Source organism: Acomys russatus, chromosome 5 (assembly GCF_903995435.1).
Source record: "Acomys russatus chromosome 5, mAcoRus1.1, whole genome shotgun sequence".
NCBI classification, from domain to species: domain Eukaryota; kingdom Metazoa; phylum Chordata; class Mammalia; order Rodentia; family Muridae; genus Acomys; species Acomys russatus.
Window position 1 is genome coordinate 255,061 of NC_067141.1, and position 25,232 is coordinate 280,292.

Here is a 25,232-nt window from a genome sequence, read left to right on the forward strand (position 1 = left end):
TCAGCATCCATCCACGTCTTCACCTGCAAAGTAGAAACAGCAGCAGCGCCAGCCTCCCAGGCTGTTATTGAGCATGTGCAGTAGCAGCAGGGATGAGCGTGCTTGCCTCTCTCTAGGCGAGAGCTTCAGCTGTTTTTATTAGCACTAAGTCGTGCTTGATGCTAAGAATGGATACACAGCTGCGTAGGTTCTATCTACAGCAGTTAGGCTAGACAGCAAGGACTCTTGTATAAAAATGATAGCATACGGTAGACTGCTGTCATCTGAATAATATAGGGTGCAGTGACAAAAGGGCAAAGGAAGAAGAAACTATAGAATTAGAAAAAAAATACAAGTGGAAGAAAAGGTGGGCAATTTTACTGATATCACATGCTAGTTTGAAAGAATTTGGAATAAAATCCAGGTATCCTGATCCACATGCTAAGGCCATTCCATAAAACTGTGTCATGGCACTGGCACTGCATATCCAATCTGCAGTATTAATAACTGGAGAGTCCTTTTCTACAAGTTATGCATTTGATTTGCATTATCTCGTTAAATCTTCGTAATAAGCAAGAATGAGGGATTATATTTTTCCCACTGTGCCAATGAGAACATTGAGAGATGGGAAGATGAATAATTTTCTCAAAGTCATATGGTGATAAAGCATATGGTCCAGGGCTTCAGTGAAAAATTTCAGCGAATTATAATGGAGGGACAGTGGGGAGAAGAAACTGGGGACTGGCAGGCTGCCTCTTTGTTCTCAGGGAACAGGCTGCTTTTACTGGCACTGGAAACCCAAGCAGAGAAATTAACAGAGTTTGAGGTGATGGAGGGAGACATTGGAAGCAAATCCAGACAACAGGGGCAGAAGCTAAGAGTTTGACAGTTCTACAGTTGTCCAGGTTTTTAGGGCTAAGCTGATCACAGAGTGAAGAAGCATTCAGTAGCAGGGGCTAATGGTGACAGAACTTTGTGAGGATGGAGCGTTCATCATGGACCCGCTTCCCAGCTCCAGCTGCCACTCTCCACTCACCTGTCTTCCCCTCAGGCATTTGCCGCTTTGTGTCAGAAGACAAAGTCCTCCGAGAGTCATGATGGTTCGGCTCCATTGTCAGAGACTTAGATTCATCTGGTTTGTGAAGCCAGCCAGCCGGCACTTCCACAGAGATCCCCAGCTCTGGGCACCTCTGACGCTCGATGACTTTGAAGCCATAAATCGCTGTGAGAAGCCATTACCCAAGAGCTTTAACTTCGCTGCGGATGTACTGGACCAGTGGTCCCAAAAGGAGAAGGTAAAAGAGCTCTAATCCCAGCACTCGGGAGGCAGAGGCAGGTGGATCGCTGTGAGTTCGAGGCCAGCCTGGTCTACAAAGTGAATCCAGGATGGCCAAGGCTACACAGAGAAACCCTGTCTCGAAAAACAAAAAACAAAAAACAAAAAACAAAAAAAAAAAAACAACAAAGAAAAAGAGCTCCAATCGCTCACTCATCTCTTTCTTCTGGTCCTCTCACTTTGCTCTACTGGTCATGTTCAAATCAGTTCTTTATTAGTGAGGGCAAGGACCTGGTTAGCTCCACGGAGACTCATGAGTGCCAAAAGCCAAAAACCACGGTCCATTCCAATCAGTTTCTGTCCTTTGGTTGTTCTCAGGAAATCCAAAGTCCTTGGAGATGAGATCAAATTAACTCCACCTTGGTAACATGCTCATCCCCTCTTGAAAAAAAAGGCAGACTCTGAAGGGATGTGTCTCCAAGAAGTAACAGTAGCTGCCCTATCTGTCTTCCGTGGTAGTCAGCGTTCCATTGCTGTGATAAAATACCTAAGATACAGACGTGAAGGTTAATGGGTGCAGAGATTTCACCTTATGCTCAGTTAGCCCTGTGGCAGCCTAGGGCATCACAGGGAAAGAGCATAGTGAGGAAGGTTGCTTACTCCAGGGCAACTGAGGGGGCTGGAGGCGGAATGAGTGAGAAGAAGAGTCTAATTGTTCTCTTTTTTAAGCTTGAGAGCCATAGGATAGAGACCATGTCTTTTAACATATTGGTCTTTAGGGACTGTGAGTGTAATTTAACACATGGGTCTTTGGGTGACACCTCCAATCCATAGCACATTATCTTCTCTTTTCCTATATGTCCCTGGCCAGTCTGGAGAGAGGCCAGCCAACCCAGCCCTGTGGTGGGTGAATGGCAAAGGAGATGAGGTGAAATGGAGCTTCCAAGAACTGGGTTCCTTGTCCCGAAAGGCTGCCAATGTGCTCACGCAGCCCTGTGGCCTGCAGAGAGGAGACCGGGTGGCTGTGATTCTGCCCCGCATCCCTGAATGGTGGCTCATCAATGTGGCCTGCATGAGAACAGGTCAGTACCACAAATGTCGGAAGTGTAAATCATGCAGAAACACAGAGACCAGAACTTGAGAATTTCCTGAAACTCCAGCTTTGGCTAATGCTACTTTTTACAGAAAGGAGAAAAAGAAAAATTTAAATTAAGATCATAGTGTAATAGTAATAACAATCTAAATAAATTATTGGTATTACTGTGATAAGCATCTTCTAGGAGTGGACATCAAGACACAGTGATGTTAAGACAGTTGCCAAAAGTCACACCACCTCACACTCACATAATTAGAGATCTAGGGGGACATCTCAGCAGGGGAAGTGCTTGCTGTGCACACATGACGAACTGTGTTCCCACATAAAAGCTTGGCATGCAGGAACCCTAGCACTGTGGGGCAGAGGCAGGCACATCCCTAGGGCTCACTAGCTGGCTACAGCTAGTCAAAACAGAAATTTCTGAGCTCGTACACGTATACCCACACACACAAATAAAAATGAAAATGAGAGTTGTGTCTTCAGAGTTACACATAAAGCTCTATAAAAGCAAGCGTGAGTGTGAGCACTTCTTCACAGAGCAGAGTGTGCTGTGCTCATCCCATAACCCAGAGTTCTCCCTTCAGAGTGTGTATCTGGGTTCTCTGTAACATGAAAATACAAAAGAAGAGCAAGTATTTGGGGTTGAAAAAGCTTGAAAAAAATATCAACAACTCTGACCCACATTGGAAAAAATTTCCAGTCAAAAGAATTAATATATCCAAATACAACATCCCCCAAGTAAAAACTTGTGCTTTCAGACAGGGCTCTGTAAGCCATGGACTTCAGATCCCCCCTATTTTGATAAGTAGGATGGTGATGCAATACAGCTGGCTCCTTTTGCTCTGCAGCAAACATGCTGACTGAGGCCAAGAACAACCCTACTGTCCACAGAGCCCAACATACTCACGACGTCCTTTCCCAGAAAAATTCTCTGATTTGTGGTCTAAAAAAAAAAACAAACTTCAGACATCAATTAAAATAAATAAGAATGCCAAAGGATAGACTACTGCAAAGAATATAAAGATGTGTGTGCAGTGTTATAGGAAATGGCATAGGAGAATGGAAACAGCTTAAATAGAAATGACTAGAAATGATTATATAATTTGTAATCTAACTAAGATGTAAACTGTGTTGAGGTGTTGATTGACGATTGAATGTCTGGCTCTTGATGAGGTGGTGCTTAAAAGAAATTTTATACTAGTGATAATATATTAATATTAATATAATCAGGAAAATTTCATAGATGTTAAGATGCTCTTACTGCCAATAAAATAGATGAAAGCAAGAATATAAAAATGTTTGCATTAACTATATAAAAGGAGACATAAATGGAAAATCAGCCATGGCTGGAAGAAGATTAAGGGTGTTTTATCTGTCATAAAATATGCATTTAATATTACTCAATATGATTTATTTAAATTATGAAATCCATGAATACAAAACACACAAGCTAGTATTTTTAAAAGTTCATTAAATGAAGAGAAGCAGCTGCACATCTATTTTCTCCACAGAATGTCAATCCTTCTGAGAATTGTTTTGTTTTGTTTTCAAGACAGGGTTTCTCTGGGTAGCCTTGGCTGTCCTGGATTTGCTTTATGGACCAGGCTGGCCTTGACCTCACAGATGCCCACCCGCCTCTACCTCCCCAAGTGCTGGGATTACAAGCAAGTGCCATGAGAAATTTTTAAATTGCTTACGCTCACCGAATGGCAAGCTATTTTGGTTTTGCTGCAAGGCATATGAAGTAAAGCCTAAGTTACTTGCCATACAGCAAGTATTTGCTGTCTGAACCCATTACGAGAAATCCCCACCCTCCACTCCCAAGGAGGCCATCTTCCCATTGAACACATTCACAAATCCACCAAGGAATCAATACTTGTGGATCATTAAGAGCAAATAACTCGTAAGAGAAAATAACTTTATATTTTTAAATTGATTGATTACTCTGAGATCCTCTAAGGTATTTTCTTAAAGAGATAACAGCTAAATCAGTTAAAATGATGGCAAGATGGCTCTGCAAGTAAAGGTACTTACTATGCAAGCCCTGGTACCTGGGTTTAGTCCCCGAGGCCTACCTAAAAGTGAAAGGAGAACACTGACCTCACCAAAGTTGTCCTTTGTCCACTTGCACAACATAGCATGAAAGCCTACACACACTTGTACACATACACACATGCATGCATGTGTGCACACATACAATAATGATAATAATAACAACAATAATTAAGAGGAGTTGCCTTACTAAGAATTTAGCCCCCACCACTTCCTATTTGTTGATTGCCGAGTACTCAGCAAGGAATACCTACCTATACAGCACAGGTCTTGGGAGTGATAGAAATGTCTCTGGGGACTGGCTTTGCCACGTACTGACTTTGTGACCTTTAGATGAGTTATCATCCTTTGGCATGTGACACGTGCTCAGTGAAAGGCAGAGGCTATCTATGGATATCTCATGGATTCCCTTTAGAGAGTCAAGCCACCTGCTTACATCTTATCTTTATGTGTAATTCTTACATCTTTTTAAAAGATTTATTATGTATGCAATGTTCTGCCTGCATGTACATCTACATGCCAGAAGAGGGCACCAGACCACACTATAGATGGTTGTGAGCCACCAGTTGTCAGGAATTGAACTCAGGACCTCTGGAAGAACAGACAGTGCTCTTAACTGCTGAACCATCTCTCTAGCCCTAATTCTTACATCTTACATCTAATCCTGCCCCATGTGTTCTTCTCACAAGAAGCTTTGAAATTCTTTCTCTAGCTGGTGCGGGATGATTAAGCGTTACCATGATCATCTAGGCAAATTTTGGCAGTACCAGACCACTATGTCAGAGATCTGCAGGCTGGCTCTGCCACTAGTCAGCTATCCCCAAAGACTGCATGCCCCTGCTGGGCCTGCTTAGGACAGTAGTCTTAGGCTACTGAGATGGCTGGGTTAGTAAAGGTGCTTACTGCTCAAGCCTAGCTTCATGAGTTCGATGTCCAAGACCCACAGAAAGGTACAATGAAAGAACCAAGTCCACAAAAGTATCACCTGACCTCTATGCAACACACACACACACACAAACAATAGATAAATATATCTTTTTCTCTGCACCAGACACAAACACACAAACCACAGCAGGAATGATATTTAGAGGACTTAAGAGCTTGAGCAGGCTGCTCTGTCGATGAAACGTGTGTGCCATGTCATCTCTGTCTTTTCCTTAGTTCAGATTTTTAACTTATGACATGGCAATATAGTGAAGGAGTCATGCCCACAAGCCATGCCCAGTTCATGGTCCATATTGTATAAACCTCAAATTATGAATGGCTTTACATTTGTAAACACTTGGAGAATATTTTGCAGCAAATAATATAAAAATTGTGATGCAAATTATATAAAATTAAACTATCAGTGTCTTTACATAAAGTTTTATTGGCACACATACACACAAATTAATAGGCAGGCATTTTCCCATCTGCATAAAGTTTTTCACTCTGTTCTGTTGCACTGGTGAAGTGTGTATATTATAAAACATTTGCAAAAAGGAGATAGCACATGAAAAGAATTCTAGTTTCTCAGTACCTTTTAAATTTCTATTATTTTCTTCTCTTATACCCAGTAGATTATCTTACAAAACTCACCTTAACTGAAAAAGATTGAATGAGATGTTCATGGAAAATATGTCATAAAATGTAACGTGATGCTTACGTATTACATAATCACTACATAATCACAATTCAACCATGACATTAAAATGGTTCTTAGTACTAACCTATCATTATGAATCCGATGTTGTCATTCTCCCCATGTTAAAGATAAAGGTCAAAGAGATCAAATTTACAAGGCTAGTAAGTTGAAAGGGCAGGACTAGGCCTAAGGCCTATCAGACTCCAAACCCAGAGCTGTAATGAGTCTCCATACCAGGGTCCTGTGGGATGTTCCAGAGAACCAAGGCACAGGTGGCTGAGGGCTCCGATCTGAAGTTCTTCTCCACCCAGACACAAGGCCCACATTTTCCCACAGTCTCCAGAACTGCTAGCTCAGGAATTGCTTTCTGTTCCAGGGCTTGTCTTCATGCCAGGAACGATCCAACTGACCAGAAAAGACATCCTCTACCGGCTGCAAACATCAAAGGCCAAGTGCATTGTGGCCAGTGAAGAAGTGGCCCGCTCAGTGGACTCCATTGTGTCAGAATGTCCCAACCTGCAGACTAAACTCTTGGTGTCTCCACACTACTGGGACGGGTGGCTCAGCTTTCCAGAATTACTTCAGTGAGTATAGGATGGGAGGTACAAGCAACAGCACAAATCGTAGCTACATCTCTGAATCTGATTGTCCAAAGACTCAGCAGTGTCCGTTGTTGGTCTAGGCTCCTTCCCCAAAAAGAATATTTTTAAGTGTTTGGGGTTTTTGTCTGCATGTGTGTTTGTGCATCACATGCATGCAGTGCCCATGGAAGCCAGAAGGGGGAACATGATCTTCCAGAACTGGAGTTACCAATAGCTGTGAGCTGCTGTGTGGGTGGAAGGAATTGAACCTACCTCCTCGGTAATAACAGCAAGTGCTCTTAAACACTGAGCCATCTCTCCTGTCCCCAAAAGAATCATTTAATTAAATTATTTATAGGCTTAAGAAAGACAGCTCTGTTGTGACTTTCCTGTGCCCTCGGTGGCCTGTGTGAGTGGGCTGTAGAGGCTGGCCTTTGCCCAGCTCCTAGGCGACAACTTCTGCTGGTCTTTCTGCTATCCCTTGGACATGATCTTGCTCAGGACCTTCACATCCACTGCCTCTCTTTCCTGAGATGCTCTTTCCTAGTCCTTTTCACGGTTTTTCCTTCTTGTCAGGTTTCTGTTCAAATGTTTCATTTTAAGTGATGCTGTCTCTGGCTGACTTAATGGGAGCCACAAGGCTTTTCCTCCTTCATATCACTGTGTCTCCACATCACTGGGTCCTCTCAGAATGATCAGACCAGTCTCTTATTCTATTGGATTCAGTTTTTCTCCTCTGAGGTAGGGATTGGAAAACCAGACTCAAAAGCCAAATCTGGTCCATCACTTGATTTTGTAAATAAAGTTTTATTGGCACACAGAGGTGCTCATTTGTTTGTATATGCCTGTGGCTGCTTTCATATAATGATAGCAAATTTGGGCAGTTGCGATATAGACTACATTGCACACAGAGCCTAAAATATCTGCTATCTGACCCTTTCCAGAAAACATTACAGCTCCTGTCATAAATTATATTCTCGAAGGAACCCAAGGCTTTGCTTGCATGTTTGGCTAATACCTTTATCTTCAATACCTAACAACACATGTGTGGTACTAAAGGAATTTAATAAGCAGATGAACAAACAAATCACTTTACTTTGGTTTTCTGCGTAGGCAAAATGGGAATAATTATACCGAAACATTTAGTCATATTTGAGGATGAACTAACATGAGAAAGTATTTCCTATGTTATTAGAAATGAGAAAAAATGTTCATTGATAGCATAATCTTTAAGTAGCTTATATAAAAATTTAAAAATCTAGTTATTTTTTGGAAGTTGTGAACCCAAGCAAGTAAGTTAAATGGTATTTTTGGAAGTCTGTATTTTAATCTATGAAATCAGGATAATGACAGTATGGGGTTGCAGAAGAAACAAATGAGATAAAGGACTATGGCATGCCCAACATAATGGCTGGAATAAACAGCCCAGTAATTTTTTTTTTTTTTGCAATTGCATTTGCAGGCTGGCTTACACAGCAGATGGAGGAAGCAGCAGTTGGGGCTGGTTGGCTTTTTATTGAGAGACTGGGTAATGGAATGCTGTCATTTGAAGGGAGATGGGACAGGCAATGTAACTCCATAGTACTGCTGGGTCTCCATTCCCAGCGCTACACAAATGGAAATTAAAGCAGGCATAGGGTATATTCGGAAGGTCAAAGCAGAATGTGATATTAGAAGGCATCTTAAGATTCACAGAAAAGCCGGGTGTGGTGGTGCATGCCTTTAATCCCAACACTTGGGAGGCAGAGGCAGGTAGATCGCTCTGAGTTTGAGGCCAGCCTGGTTGACAAAGGGAGTACAGGACAGCCAAGGCTATACAGAGAAACCTTGTTTTGAAAAAAAAAAAAGAGAGAGAAAATATTCATAACAAAATACTATCTAAAAGAAAAAGAACAAAGTGAGGGAGAGGGAGAGAGGGAAGTTTACCGCCAGCCATATTGAGATCGGGGATCTTAGAAAATCCAGTGGAGAATACATGAGTCTCGAGTACAAAGATAAAACTCTGGGAGTTGCCAGGAAAAAGTCAGCTCTGAAAATCCAGAACTTGGGGAGCCAAGGAGAAAGAAAAGACAGACTTCACCCTTGAACATTTCCATGCCTCTCAGAGATTATAACGTTTCTTCTTTTAGTGAAAAGTAAACATGTAAATAAAAGCTTTGTATTAGTAGGTTCCCTTACTGAATGGAAAAATGTCCAAAGACAAGAGATGTTCCCTAGCCTAGAATGTTACATAAAGTGACATAATCCCCCTCTCTGGACCCCAAAACATCTAATTTCACCCAATATTTGTTTTGTTTTGTTTTTTCTTTTTTTTCCATTCTTTTTTTTTATTAATTTATTCATATTACGTCTCGATTGTTAGCCCTTCCCCTGTTTCCTCCCATTCCTCCCTCCCTCCCATTTCTCCCCTTCTCCCCTCCCCTATGTCTGTGACTGAGGGAGACCTCCTCCCCCTATATATGCTCTCAGAATATCAAGTCTCTTCTTGGTAACTAGCTATCCTTCCTCTGAGTGCCACCAGGTCTCCCCATCCGGGGGAAAGAAAAAAAATCAATGACCTTTGTCATGTTAGGGTTCAGGATTAGCCACATACTGATCATTTGAAACATCAGACTCAGATTGATAGAAGTTTATTTGAACACTGAACAAGAACTGACCAGTCAGGTCCATGATCTGAATTTGGGTATTAGACTGTGACTGTGGTCTGTTTCTAAGGCAGGCTTTTAGTAAGAGAAACTGTAACCAGGTAACAACCAGGTAACCGGGTGGGAAGCAAGTGGAGGGCAGCATTACATCATTTTGACCAGTCAAACACAAGAAGAGTCAATTTTGTTCTGAGCACACTGTAAACAGGTGCCTAAACAAAGCATTTTGAGCTAATTGGCTGGAATTTACAGTAGGAGAGCTCTTGGGGGTGTTCCAGCTCTGGGAGTAAGGAGCATAGCAGGATGTTGAGGCCTTAACTCTAATAGAACATCATTTATCTTTAACCCAAGCATAACATGCATTAATCACCCATTGTTTTATTCTAAGCAGCAAGCATTGAACCTTCCTGGTTTCAGGCATTTGGGGCCTGAGAATTTGAAGTTAATTTCACCTTATAATCAAAATGGAGACTTGGAGTCAAAATGGTTTCTGATATGCTAAGAGCTGGTGTTAACACTACAGTCATGCTAGGAACTAAACTAGGTCTCAACGGAGGACCTATAGAGTTTAAGCAAGCGAATCAGGTTACAACAGTCTATTTTTAAAAAAAATAATTACCAAAAAATTCTTAATATTTTGTGAAACTACTTTTGAGCATTACAGACTGAGTATGTCTGTGACCTAATGGTGTCTATTTTTCAGATTCAATGGCATTCAGTCATTATTAAAATTAGATGGGAGTTAGGGGTGTTATTAATATGCTAGTGTTTGCCCAGCATACGTGAACCTTGGACTTTTCCGGTGCCTCATAACCTGGATGTGGTGGCACATGTGTGTAATCTCTACACTCAGGAAGTTGAGGCAGGAGGAAGTTTTTTGTTGTTGTTGTTGTTGTTTTTTGTTTTTTTTTTGTTTTTTGTTTTTTGTTTTTTGAGACAGAGTTTCTCTGTGTAGTCCTACCTGTCCTGTAACTCATTTTGTAGACCAGGCTGGTCTTGAACTCACAGAAATCTACCTGCCTCTGCCTCCCCAAGTGCTGGGATTTAAAGGCATGCACTACCATGCATACCCGGCATTTCACAAGGTGTTTAATAGGATAATATTCATTAGTGAGTGAGTGTGTGTGTGTGTTTGTGTGTGTGTGTGCCTCAAAAAATCTGAACTATTGTATCAGTTATCCATCACTGACTAACAGCCTATCCAATACTTAATACAATACTTATACTAATACTTAATATGAAAATAACACTTTACTTCTTCATATACCATGAGTCATAAGTTTGTATAGGTTCACCAATAGCAGCTGGTCTCTGTTTCAGCTTGGTGGGGTCAGAAGATCAGAGACAAGTTTATTCATACACTATTGGTGTTGCCTGCCAGTAGAAATATCTCAGCTCCCCTCACATGCCCCCCTCTGTCAAGCAAGACAATTTGAGCATCTTCATCTGGAGCTGACTTTTCTTGTCTCCAAGGACAGTAAAAACAACTAAGAAGCCTTTGCAGCCTGACCATGAATCCCAGAACCCTCCTCTACACTGTGTGTGCCAAATTGAATCATAAGCCTCAACCAGATCTAAGGATGGAGGACATCTGCTCCATCCTTCAGCGCAGGGATGGCATATTTGTCCAAGGATGGGAGGAGTTGGGGAGCTGTCTACACAGTCTTACACAGATTGCTGTCACCTAATACAAATGCTTTCCTCTTTAGTAATCCAAGTGCAGACAATGCAAATGGTACTGAGGGTTTCCTAGTTGGCTTGATGAAGCTAGCACAGACCCCAACTCAGCTGTCCTTCACTGTCCCATCTTTAGTATGATGCCAGCATGAGTAGGAGAGTTCCAGATAAGCACATTGTATATGTTCCATACATTGACAGTGCTCATGGGCTTCAAGACAGGATGAATGGGATGGGAGATGGTGGCATCCTATATTTATCATTCTTTTTTCCTCATGAAGATGTGTATGGTGTATATGGTGTGTGTGTGTGTGTGTTTGTGTGTGTGTGTGTGTGTTCCCATGTATGCAGGCACAATGCACATGTACATTTTGTATGCAAAGGCCTGAGGACATCAGTCTTCCTCAGTCTCTCTCCACTTTGCTCATTGAGGCAGAGGCTCTCTTTGAACTCAGTGCCCACCAATGCCACTCGTTTGGGTAGCTAGCTTGCTCTAAGGGATCTGCCTCCACCTTCCAAGCAATTAAATCACAGATGGGCTACCACACCTGTGTAGTATTAACATGGGTGCTAAGATCTACATCTTGGTCCTCATGAGCCATCTCCCCAGCCCTCATCACTCTTTTTAAAATGGGCAAATGTCTCCTGTGAGTTAATATCTATGGACTATAATTCTCCAAGGCCCATTTCTAAACCAATCACTGGAAAGGAAAAGAATGATCCTGATTGGTTTAGCTTAATTACAACTAACAGAAGCAGTTTCCCCCAAAGCATGTGGTTACCTAGTGCCTGATCAAAATCAGGCTTTTATTAGTTCAGGAAAAGGATGGGATGGCTCTTCAGTCAGCTACGAGCTGTTTCTGTCAGAGATATTGAAGGTACTCAACAACAGCAAAAACAAAAACAAATCTTAAGTCTGATCTTAATGTATTTGGCTTTGGAATCTAAATCTTCCTCTAAGCCCTAAATCTTGAATTGGTATCAATTTATGAAGATTAAATGCTGTTTTTAAATTTTTTATAAATTTAAAAAAGACTGAAATAAGGTGTATTTGCTTCTGTTGTTGATGTGGTGGGTTACCTTGGCTGTCTATTTGGCTCACAGAAAGATGACCTTTAACACAGTGACCTACACTCTTGCTTCGTTGCCCTGGTCATTAGAGTCCTTCTACATTTCTACTCAGGGAACCTCTGTGGTAGGTTCAGTCCCTAACTCCCTTGTGGTAAGAGGAAAGCTAGCACAGAACAATGACACAGACTCAACTCATCTGTCTTCAGCCTCTATCTTGGGGTTCATCTGCAGATCAGCCTCTGAAGAACACAGCTGCGTGAAGACAGGAAGTCAAGAACCAATGGCCATTTACTTCACCAGTGGGACCACAGGCTCCCCCAAGATGGCTCAGCACTCACAGAGCAGCCTTGGCATTGGGTATGCCCTTTGTGGAAGGTAGGAGAGAAAACTACGGTTTTGTTCTTATTTTGGTTACACAGTAGCCTGATCTGGACTGTAACTCACTATGTAGCCTAGTTGGCCTCAGATTTATGCCAATTCTCCTACCTCACTTGACTGCAAAGAAAGGTTGGTATTGCAGGAGTGCACCACCACACCATGTCTTTGTTTTGTATGCAGTCTCCCAGGCTGCTAATGTGGGTGTCGCTGCTGCTGTGACACCTCTCCTTGAATGGCTACTAAGGTATCTCTGACATAGATCCAAAAACCAGAGCTCTCAATGCCCCACCTTAACTAAATGGTGCTGTCTAATTAATTGATTAAGCAAGAATTTAGGATCAGGGCTTGATTTATAGCACCTTTGCCTCTCTCTTTTCATTGCCAGTTACCTACCTAGAAGGGTCTTTAAAAACAAGTTGACCTAAAACTGTCACATCCTCTGTTTAATTTCTCTTCAAATTAAGGCACTCAATGATTAATCTCAATCATCAACCCGATAAAATCTAGAATACCCAAGGGATCATCTTCTGGTACGCCTAGGAGTTTCTTCCTTGATGAAGTCCCCTGAGGGGTAAGACCCACCCACTGTGGGCGGCACCATTCCCTGGGCTGCGATCCTAGACTGTATAAAAAATAGAAAGTGAGCTGAGTGCAAGCACTCTTTGGGCTCTGCTTCCTGACTATTGACTCAGTGTTATCAGGTCCTACAGGCTCCTAGAGCCAGCTCTTTGCCAGCATGATGGGCTCTACCCTTGGACTGTGAGCAAAATTAAGCCCTTTCTCCTTTTGCCAGTATTTTATCACAGCACTTTGAAAGCAAATATCTTATCTACTTTTCCAATAATATCTACATTCTTGCTTCACATTACTGTGTGCTTGTTCCTACACTGTTTCCCTAAAATAAAAGCAGATATCTGTCTTGTGTGGTTCCCAATAACAATGTCTTCTACATAATATTAACTCACTAAATATTTGTTATATCAATGGAAGGCATTGACAAGTACACCAAACCCAGCCCCCATTCTACTCCCGGATGATGTAAGATTCAGAAAAGCCCTTCTAAGGAGAAGAGGAATTAGAACCCTGCAATTGCTTCCACTGTGGCATTGGGCAAGGCTACTCCTCAAAAACACTAGTGTTTGCTTTCCATTTTGTTTGCTTTCTTTTTACTTTTTATTTTTCTCTGGTCTGTTGCTTTTCTGTACATAGGTATTGGCTGGACTTGGCATCCTCAGATATTATGTGGAACATGTCAGACACTGGCTGGATCAAGGCTGCTATTGGCAGTGTGTTTTCTACGTGGCTTCGAGGTGCCTGTGTTTTTGTGCACCGGATGGCCCAGTTCGACACTGATACCTTCCTAGATGTGAGTCTTGACCCCACAAAACCATAAAAAAGGAATTCCTCAGACTCTAGGGTTTTTCCAAGGTTCTGAAAATCAGTTTTGGGGGCTGGGGGTTGTTTGTTCTCTCTCTCTCTCTCTCTCTCTCTCTCTCTCTCTCTCTCTCTCTCTCTCTCTCCTTCTTTTTTTTTTCAAAGAAAGACTTTTTTCAAAGTCTCAGGGAGTTGACTTCTGAATGCTTTCAAATGGAGGGGAACCACCCACCACACACTCTCGGCTCCCAATGGGAAATCTAGGCTGCAGCTGTCAATCACTCAGGGCTCACTGGTGGATAAAATGTGGCTGCTTAGGAGCCTAGTTCTAAATAACATAAGACTCAAGCAGATATTTTGTTTCTGCTCTAATGCATAAAGGACAACAGCTAATTTCAGGAGGTTATCTTTTTCTTACAGTAGCTCTTTTCACCACCACCCCCCATTTCTTCTCCCATCCTGTGTTCCTCTTGTAATTCATAGACTTCAATACTCTAGCAAACTAGGTCCACATATCTTCCACCAGAGATGGCTACTTAAGATATCTGATAGCACAGCACCTATCTGTAGCCTAAAACACATTTCAAAATAACTAGAGCTTTAGATATTGTCAACACATAGAAGTGATTATAGTTGAGGATATACACATGCTAATTGCCTTTATGTGTGTGTGTATTAAATGAACACACACACACACATATAATAATAATAATTTGTTGTTGTTGTTGTTGTTGTTGTTGTTATTATTATTATTATTATTATTATTATTATTATTATTATTATTATTATTATTATTATCTCCATAATCCGGGGCTTCTTTTTTTTTTAAACCAGGGCTTCTTAAACATTGCCACTCTGACCTTTTCTCACAAAGAAATACTTATACAATTCTACAGTTAAACAAATCCAACACTGTTGACAGTAAATCATAATTTATTTTAGAATAATTCTTTGATATAAATGCGGTTTCATAATTCATTAAAAACAAAGAAAATTTATATACTAATAAAAATATGTGGCAGCTGTAGCCTGATAAACACATGATTTCATCCGAAGAGTTAAGAAAGCAGCCTGTGCGTGAGTCAAAGCTGCCTTCAGCCTGTGACTTTTTGGTAAGGGGTCTAACAAGATGGCTTGAATGCCTTAAGAGAAATACAGTATCAGGAAGGGGGCACTCTGCATGAAGTTTAGCAAGTGTCCTGAAATAATAAAATAAATGATTACTCCACAGTTTCAAAACTTTCTTTTGCGTGCCAGATGTGGTAGTGCATGCCTTTAATCCCAGCACTCAGGAGGCAGAGGCAGGCGGATCTTTTGAATTTGAGGCCAGCCTGGTCTACAAAGCGAGTCCAGGACAGCCAAGGCTAACACAAAGAGACCCTGTCTCAAAAAAACAAAAAACAAAACAAAACAAAAAAAACCAACAACTTTTCTTTTGCAAAATTAGAGCATTTTTGTTTTACCAAGATAATGGTAGTTGTAAAACTATAGGACTTGTGTTATTCTAAGACATACACATTACATTTCTTAAAAAGAATTTAAGCCTCTAAAGCAGGTGCATAGAGAGTTAAGATACTGTGTGAGTTAAGAGGTGTTCTTGACATCATGACGGTCTAGCTGGCCTGCGTTCATGTGGACAATGCTGTCCAGATGCTCATGTTTAATACCAGCTGTGAGCACACTGAAGGATGCAGTGGAGCATGCCCCTCCATTAAGAGCATGAGAATTTGCCACTAACACAGGAGAATCACACTAGACTTGAGGATTTGACCTAAGGAACTGGAAGTGTCGTAAGCCTGGCAAAGTTTAAGTCCTTTAAAGTGGCTGTGTCTGCACTGACTCGCTGCTCTCTGAAGGTGGGCTGTCCTTCACAGGTGCTGCTGAAAGGCCCTAGTAGGTTAGAGAATACATCCAGTCTCAGTGTAACACAGCACACATGGGTAAATATGGGTGGGGGCTTACAAGAGTTCACCATACGGAGCTCTGGAGTTGAGTAAACCGGTTCATACTTCTGATTGTTCTCACACTCAGCAATTAACCTACTGACTTTGATAGTCTATGCCTTTTCCTAGGCATAGGACACTAATGATATCTGGTAAATACTTACTTTCTTATTCCATGATTAGCAGGCAGTAATGAAAAAAAAAAATGATGGGAGATGTCATCTCTGGCTTCGGCCTCCAGCTCGCCACTCCTGACATGTCTGCCTTTCTCCATCACTCAGACGCTCACCATGTATCCCATCACAACCCTGTGCAGCGCTCCTACTGTGTACCGGATGCTCGTACAAAAGGACCTTAAGAGGTACTGGGCAGATCTCTCCATTTGAACCACACACAGAAGCTGTCATCCAACATTACAGAGCTTCCTTTTCCCACAGGGTGGCCCAAGACTGTGACTCTCATGGTGGTGAAACTGTGTACCAAATAACATTGTGTTCTGGGGTTATTCTATATGATACTGAGGAGATGCCGGTAGCATCCTCCCTTCCTCTTACTTCATCCTCACCAATCAAAATGTCCCAAGATATTACCAAATACCTTATGCCAGCTTAAGATCCGGGAGGCAGGCAGGGGCGATAGCTCAGTCACATGCTTGCCACACTAGCATAGGACCTGAGTTTGGTCCCCAGAGCCACAACCAGGTGTGGTAGTGTGTACTTGTAATCTAATACTGTGGAAACAAAGCCAAGCAGATCCCTGGCTCACTGGCAAGCCAGAAGAGCCTGCTTAAGGAGCTCAGTGCCCTTAAGCATTGAGAAAGACCCTATCTCAAAAAACTATGTGATGGCACCTGTGGAATCACACCTGAAGTTGCCTTGTCACCTACATAGGCATAAAGAAATACAGACATGGGGACCTGAACACGCACATATACTCACACCTACAGGACCACAGATGCACACACACACACACACACACACACACACACACACACTTTAGAATCAGCCCCTTCAAAGCAAGACAGGCAAACAAAAAACACCCATATGCATCCTTCAAGAGAAGTTAATGAAACTTAAGGCTTCCAGGGTTATATATGCTTTAGCCAAATCATCCACCTAGCAGGTAGAATTGCAATGTATTTGTATATAACTAGATACAATTTAGCATATGGTGTTGTATGACAAAACTTTCCCTGGGGAGACACAACATACGCATCTATTCACCCCAGATAGGTAGCTAATGACAGACCAAAATACAGAAACCACCAAATCCAACTTAGAGAACCAATGAGTTTTATTGGGGTTACTTACTTGAGTTTGAGTGATTACTTACAGGAGCAGAAATGACTCAAAAACAGCAGCATCACCAGAGCCTATTCCACCACCAGTGACAGCTCACAAAATATAGGAATGTGGAACTCACTGCACAGTCTGCAGGCAGCTCAGCAGGGTGGAAAGTCCTTTCCAAGTCCAGGCAGCTGCTCTGCTCTCAGAGTCTTCTTTGAAGTTTGGTTTGTCTGAGTGTTCTTTTCAACATTTTTTTAAATTAAAGTTTGTCTTACTTATTTATGTATACAATGTTCTGCCTGCATGTGTGCCTGCACTTGAGAAGAGGGTAGCAGATCTCATCACAGGTGGTTATAAGCCACTATGTGGCTGCTGGGAATTGAACTCAATACCTCTGGTACAACAATCAGTGCTCCTAACCCCTAAGCTATATCTCCGGCCCCTTCTTTTCAACTTTTATTGCTTACTCTGGCAGAGAAGGGTCTAGTGAATCTGGTCAGTTATGGGACTTCCTGGGCTATTTTTAGTTGTTTACCTTCCAGTCTTCCAGTTTTAAGAAACTTCCATGCAGGATAGAAAGTATCCATCTTAGAGGAAATTGTTGCACAATACATGGAAAGAAAAAAGAAGAATTTGAGTCTTGTAGGCTTGGCCATCTTCCTTTGGTACTGAGGTCTGGATGCCCAGAGGAGGAAGTGCTGTGAGAGATAGAGTGACACAGATAGGCATCTCCTCTTTCCTTGTCAGCATCACCTCTTTGTGACTATCAATGGGAACTTCTTGCCTCACGTTTTAAGCAAAATCCAAAGCTATGTAGGGGTTGCTTGAAGACACAGAGTATAGCCAGGCATGATGGTACACACATTTAATCCCAGCACTCTGGGAAGCAGAGGCAGGCAGATCCCTGTGAGTTTGAGGCCCACCTGGTCTACGAAATGAGTCCAGGACAGCCAGGGCTAAACAGAGAAACCTTGTCTTGAAAAACGAAAAAGAAGATGACAAAGAAGATGATGACGACACAGTAGATTTTGCCCATGTAGCTTCCTGCTTACTTGGAGTCTCACTATGTATGAGAGTCAGACTGGCCCAGGCTTTCTTGTCTGAGTCTAACGGGCCACTATTTAAAAGTACAGAGCCAAAGTCTAAGAGGCAGGGCCTTGCTACTTGCTTACATGGCATTGGTAAGCCCTGATTACTTTCATCTCCCACTGTGACAAGGATTAAGCATGGATGATATGCTTGGAACGTCAGCCGGATCGGTTCATGGTATAGAGCGTCCTACTCGATGCTCTATTACTAGCAAGGCATTTGCAATTTATTATAACCTCACTGGATCTCAGTCTCCCCAACTGTAAAATAGGGGCTGTGAAAAAAATCTAGGAATGTTCCTAGAGTTATTAACACACAGCCACTACCATTAATCTGTGTTGTATCATTTATCTCATAATTACAATGTCTTATATTACCATTAGCGTTTTTATCTACCCTTTTCCCCTCTAAGTCCTCCACCTGCCAAAACATAGGTTTCTTCAGGAACTTTTTTTTCGTCCCTCATGTGCCTCACACAACTAAAAAATAGGCAGCAATATAGGAGGCATTCAGGAAATACTTACGTTGTGAATAGCTCTAAGACCTGTTTCTCCTAGCTCTTCTGTTGCTTGAACATCTGAAGCTGGGATGAAGTGCTCCCTACCCCTAACACCACGCAACTCTGTCTCTCCAGATACCAGTTCAAGAGGCTGCGGCACTGCTTGACGGGAGGGGAGCCACTCAATCCAGAGGTGCTGGAGCAGTGGAAGGCACAAACTGGGCTGGAGCTGTACGAGGGCTACGGACAGACCGAAGTGGTATACTAAAGGACAAGATTTGTTTAGAAAGTTTTTCCCCAGTGGCTGTGGAAGATTGGATCCATGACCCCAGATAATATCAAAATCCTCAGATGTTCATGTTTCTCATATCAAATGGGACAGAATTTTCACAGAACATAAATGCATCTTCCTTTACATTTTAGATTGCTAGATTACCTATGGTACCAAATACAATGTGAAATTGCTATTTAAAGGTAGTATTTAAATAGCTGCTATGCTGTGTTACTGGGAAATAGCAAGAGAGCAATGCTTGTATATTCAATATGGATGCAATTAAAAAAAAAAGACCATACTTTAAATCCTTTGATAGTTGATTCTAAGGATACAAACGGTGTATATGTGGAGGTCTGGCAGTATGTTGGGGCTATTCGGAGTGAGGATTGAACACTGAGTTCTTGAAGTGCCTCACTCATGCCCCAAATCTTTATAGAATTTCTCACAATACCTCACTGCAAGTAGTTATCATAGTTTGTGAATTGCTATGATTTGCCTTCCTGCCTCCTCCGTGAACAAGAGATATCTCAGGGAATTTAGGGGTTGATGGGGTTTGGGCCTGAGTGGCTCATCTCTCCATTACACTGAGAAGGACCTCCCCACTTCCTCTGGGAGACTTTATTCCAATGTGCACACAATGAAGCCTGGAAGGTATGGCTTTCAGCTGAGTGGTCATCAACTAGGTGCAGGATATGCCTGTAATTCCAGTTCACAGGCAACTGAGTCAACAGGACCACACATCCAAGGCTAGCCTCAGCTACATCAGTGGTCTAAGGCCAGCCTCCACTATTATATAAGACTTTGAGAGCTTCTCTCAAAAGTCCAGATAGGAGCTGGGCGTGGTGGCGCACGCCTTTAATCCCAGCACTTGGGAGGCAGAGGCAGGTGGATCTTTGTGAGTTTGAGGCCAGCCTGGTCTACAAGTGAGTCCAGGACAGCCAAGGCTACACAGAGAAACCTTGTCTCGAAAAACAAAAACAAATACAAATACAAAAACAAACAAACAAAAAGTCCAAACAGTACAATGAGAAAGAACTAAGGTCTTCAAAACAGCAGCATGGATGCCATATAGAAATGTGGTAAAAAAAAAAAAAAAAAAAAAAAAAAACAAAACAGTGCACTGGGTGACTCTGATACACAGATCAAATACTCTAAAAACCTCACCCCAGAAGATGACCTTGCATTCTGGAAAAATTAACCAAAACAGAAAGAGAGGGAAGGGAGACAGGGAGGGAGGGGGAGAGAGAAGGAGAGAGACAGAGAAAGAGAGAGAGACAGAGATACAGAGAGAGAGAGAGAGAGAGAGAGAGAGAGAGAGAGAGAGAGAGAGAGAGAGAGAGAGAGAGAGAGAGAGATTGTGAGTAAACCTTGTACACTAGCCTATGAGTGTCTGCACAGGCCAAAAGAGGGTGGTGGCTTCCCTGGAGCTAGAGCTACAGGCAGTTGTGAGCTGCCAGGCATAAATGCTAGGGGCTGAACTTGGGACTTTTGGAAGACCAGTACGCATTGATAAACACTGAAGCATCTCTCCAGAATGGCCCCACCTCCACCAGAGAGGCTCTCACTGAACCTAGCACTCACGAAATAGGTAAGACTGGCTGGCCAATGAACTCAAGAGACCCACCTGTCTTCTCCTCCCCAGCACTGGGCTTATCGGTCCGTAAGTACACTTGGCTTATCAAAATTTAGGTCCTCATCTTCAAGGACAAGCACTTTGTTGACTTAGCCATCTCCCCAGCCCCTATAGTGGAATTTTAAGTTGTCAGAATTTATACACTTACACAAAACATGTCCTCTTCATAGGGAATCATTTGCGCCAATCGCAAGGGACAAAAAATTAAACCAGGCTCCATGGGTAAAGGAGTAGAGCCCTATGATGTCCAGGTATGTTGAGAAAATATCTGATTGGTTCAAGAAAAGAAGAATGCTTTAGCTTTTTTCCCCTTTGAATTACTACTCATGACCTGTTTTCATTTTATATATATTAAAAAGGGCAAAGACCCATTTGCTTTCTTTTATTCCAGATTATAGATGAAAATGGAAATATCCTACCATCTGGAAAAGAAGGGGAAATTGCCCTGAGGCTGGAGTCGGCTCGGCCCTTCTGCTTCTTCTCTGAATATGTGGTAGGAACAGAAAAGGCATGATGGCCGTGCCTGGGCACAGAAATGGGCCCGAGCTTCAGTGTCAAATACAGGTCTATCTCATCAACTGTAAAATCTGTGACAGTTCTCAGATAAACTCTACAAATAAGAAACCACTTGTAGTGGTTGTCCTGGGAGAGGGAAGGTGGGTCAGCTGAGGCAGAAGAGGTTGCATGTAAGCTCCCGAGTTCCCAGGAAAGGTTTAGTTCAGATCCTTTGTGCTCTATTCTAGGAAAGGGTCTTTTAGAAATATGATTTGTAAGTCACTCAGTGGGTGTCACACCCATCTTTTCTAGACAGACTAACCACCAAATGCTATCTTTGATTGGTAGGACAACCCAGGAAAGACTGATGCCACAATACGAAGAAATTTTTATGTCACTGGAGACAGAGGAGTGATGGACAGTGATGGATACTTCTGGTTTGTTGGCAGAGCTGATGATGTCATAATATCCTCTGGGTTTGTACATTTGCTGTTCTTAGAAAGTGATGACATGGCAGCATGGGTGGTCTCCTACTTGAGGAATGTGATGATCAGAGGCTGCCTCTCCTCTGCAGGTACCGGATTGGGCCGTTTGAAGTGGAGAGTGCGCTGATTGAGCACCCAGCAGTAGTTGAGTCAGCTGTTGTCAGCAGTCCAGATCCAATCCGAGGAGAGGTAGGGTAGATGTCAGGGCTGAAGCAACAATTACATTGACAAGTGCTGTCCATGTGTCTATGGCAAAGGTCAGCTTGGGATACCCACTTAATCCTCATCCTAAGGTACATGTATGCTAGGTCATCTATCTTACAAAGGAGTTCTGCCCACAAAGAGGTCTGGGATTCTTTGGGTGGCCCATAACAGAAACTCCCCTCAACTCAGGGGCTCAAACTTCATCTAAGCATCCCTGTGACATTACTGAGGCTCGGTCTCCCTTGTCTGCCTGGGATACTTCCTGCTAGTTCCTCCCATCACATAGCAATCAGCTCAAGACACAAATACGTATCACTCATTACTCTACCAGGAAGGAGTGAAACCTTTTTGCAACTGTTTCAAGCATATTCCACCACATGTCAAGCCGGTGTTGTTCAGCAATCTGTATAGGCCAACTAGCTAGACCTGGCTGATGTGCTGGTCACAGGAGAAAGTGCTGGTAGCCCTGTCAGAAGGAAGTGAGGGGATGTTGCTTAGACAACTGGTGTCCTACTGTACCATGGGGAACAGACACTCATAAGCAACAGCATCCGATTTCAACTCTCATAGAACTGCTACAGCTCAAAGTACATTTCTTACAGAATCAAGAACAGGAAATTGTACCCAAGGTTCCCAAAATTCCCGTGGGTCTATTCAGAAAACTTCGGGGAGTTCTCTGAAAGCTTAGCAAGCAGAAAAATGCTGAGGCACTGTGGCTCTCAGCACCCTGCTACACCCTTTTCTGTGCCTCCCTCAAGTACCAGTGACCTTCCACAGGGTACTCTGAACAACATCCTCTTGGCCCCTCAACTCTTGATCTATTCCAATCTCCAAAATATTCTTTTCCTGCCACCACATCCACACCTTTTCAGTATAACTGATCTCAACCAAACTCCAGAAGCAAATGCCAATTAGAAACACTGTACTAATTGACCTCAATAACTACTTAAAAGTGGTATTCAAAGCACATAGAAAAAAAAATAGGAGGCAAGGACCTCTTATAGATAGATCATTCCTGATTCTGTGCAGTCAGATCTCCTTCAGACCATATTCTCTAGACTCTCCATTTGTCTTGCTCAACATGCCTCTAACTATAAAGGTGCATAAAAGTGCACCTCAAAATCAAGGACTGCCCTATACAATCAATGGAGCAGAAATGTTAAATTCATGTGATATATTTTGTTTGTTTGTTTTTAAATAATTTATTTTTATTGTATGTGCATTGGCGTTTTGCCTGTATATATGTATGTGTGAGGGTGTCAGATCTTGGAGTTACAGTTGTGAGCTGCCATGTGGGTGCTGGGAACTGAACCGGGGTCCTTTGGAAGAGCAGGCAGGGCTCGTAAGCACTGAGCCATCTCTCCAGCCCTCATGTGATACATAAACAGAACTCGGCACTCCCCACGGTCAGTCCATTCCTCTGGAAAGAGATCCTCCAATGTACCTTATAGCTTGTACTCAAGCTTCATTCAGCATCTCTGGCTTTTGCTTCCAACAGCCAAGGCCTGTGTTCGGCAATGCTTCCAAAGCCTGGCTGTGTTTTACAAGACAATGGCTTTTCTGCTGCAGGTGGTGAAAGCGTTTGTGGTGTTAGCTGCACCCTTCAAGTCCTCCAACCGGGAGAAGTTAACTGCTGAACTGCAGGACCATGTGAAAAACTCAACAGCACCTTACAAGTACCCAAGAAAGGCAGGTGCAAGTTACCTTTGACTGTGTTGGATTTTGACCCTATACTTGCGATGTATCCTAGAAGATGCCCCTTGAGTTTGCTTACTCTGAAAGTTTCTGTTTTAAAGTGTTTTATATTTAGGATACTACGAAGGATCTTTAAAAAGTAGAACTTTTAAAAATAACAACACTGCAGGGGTTAGGAGTATGATTAAAGTACTTGATGTGAAAGTGTGAGGACTGGGGTTCAGAGTCCTAGAACCCAGGTATATGCGGGGTGGGTATGCCGGCCCACCTGCCTGTAACTCTTGGAAGGCTGAGGTAGGAGAACACCAGGGACTGAGACCTGGTCTCCATGAAAGGTGGAAGAATTAACTGATCCCTGTCCCCAGTATCAGCCTCCACAGGCACTTGCACACATATGCCTGTGTACCCACACAGGTGTGCTCAAACACGCAAAGAAAATGTGCCTACAGACACAAATGGAAAAAAGAAAAAGTAGACTGTAACCCTAAGAATGTTTTCAGGACTAAGCAAGGCCACTTTATATGAGGAAAAGGAATGGAAATTAAGAATCACTAAGTCACCGGGCGTGGTGGCGCACACCTGTAAACCCAGCACTCAGGAAGCAGAGGCAGGCAGATCGCTGTGAGTTCAAGGCCAGCCTGGTCTACAAAGTGAGTCCAGAACTGCCAAGGTTACACAAAGAACCCATCTCGAAAAAACAACAAACAAAAACAAAAAAGAATCACTAAGTCCCTAATTTTTAGAAGTGGCACCTAATGAACTGAGTAAACTTGGCTATGATACCCCTATAAGTGCCCAAGGTGTTCAAGTGGCTTCATTTAAACCTGAACACCCACACACATGCAGAGGACTCTTTTTGAACAAGCACACTTAGAGACAAGGATGGCTGCAGTACCTTCTGGCACTGGAGTACTATCAACTGCTACTGGTTAATTACAAGACTATCTCATCATTTGGACCAAAATGTATTCATGTCAGTGACCTGATCTAACCATCGTCACACTTTCTCCACTACAACTAAATTGATAACTGACTTTCAGAAGAGACCTGAAGGAATTTAAAGATATGGTATTATCTTGAGAGGAAGAAAAGGGTGAATGGCCAAGTCAGGGTGTTTAGGTGAAACCCTACATACTAAATTATCACTAAGATTTTCCTCAGACTCTTTAGATCCCAGCTTTTAAAAGCCCAGCGTTTTAAGGAAGAGGCCTTTTCTCTCAATCAGGTAGAGTAGAGGGCAGTCGAATCCTAAGTCTCCAACCCTAACCCTTAGGCAGAGTTTTTCCTGTTTCACTGACAGCTGGGATGAAACAAATGGAACCAAGTGCCTCACGGTGTGTTTTTCTGTCTATTAGGTGGAATTTGTGCAAGAACTCCCGAAGACAATCACAGGGAAAATCAAACGCAACGTGTTAAGAGACCAGGAGTGGGGACGAGCATAGCTAAAGTGAACAAAGCTGGACTGAGTAGTGAAGTTAATTTTAGTACTTGCTTCCTGATAATTCAGTGACTGCACTTCTATAACTCTTTAATATTTGTGTTTTCTTGTTTGAAAATAGTTTCTACTTTGTATTTAGGAAAACAACAGAAAGAAAAAAAAAAAACCCTAAACATATTGTGAATGATACTGTTATGATGATCAAAGCAACACAGAGAATGAGCTCCAGGGTCAAGGATCAAATGATTCCAAAGACAGGCATACAATGAAGTGGGCTCTATTCATCTTGTCCCAATTAATCCAACAGAAAGATGAACTGTCCTAAGAGAAATGTTTTAGATGTCTGCATAACTAGTCTGTATAAAATCACCCCCCCCCCAAGATTAAAATATTGTTCAAATCAGGAGTATAAAGGAGTAAAATTCAGTATGGGATTGG

General features: G+C 42.4%; 1 protein-coding gene across 1 annotated transcript; it reads left to right on the forward strand.

Annotated features, from left to right (window-relative positions):
- Positions 1-936: 936 nt before the first annotated feature.
- On the forward strand, positions 937-24,798 carry LOC127188827 (acyl-coenzyme A synthetase ACSM4, mitochondrial). Its single transcript, XM_051145128.1, has 13 exons — positions 937-1,274; positions 2,127-2,337; positions 6,404-6,611; positions 12,233-12,376; positions 13,589-13,745; positions 15,978-16,057; positions 18,706-18,829; positions 20,648-20,728; positions 20,869-20,970; positions 21,321-21,448; positions 21,547-21,646; positions 23,231-23,350; positions 24,712-24,798. Exons 1-13 carry the CDS (start codon positions 939-941, stop codon positions 24,796-24,798), a joined length of 1,878 nt encoding a protein of 625 aa, XP_051001085.1. The 5' UTR covers positions 937-938.
- Positions 24,799-25,232: the final 434 nt, after the last annotated feature.

Coding starts and splice junctions, on each gene's coding strand:
- LOC127188827 (XM_051145128.1), top strand. CDS start 939: ATGGTGACAGAACTTTGTGAGGATGGAGCGTTCATCATGGACCCGCTT. Junction 2,338..6,403: donor TGTGGCCTGCATGAGAACAG/GTCAGTACCACA, acceptor TTTCTGTTCCAG/GGCTTGTCTTCATGCCAGGA. Junction 20,729..20,868: donor TAGAGCCCTATGATGTCCAG/GTATGTTGAGAA, acceptor CTTTTATTCCAG/ATTATAGATGAAAATGGAAA.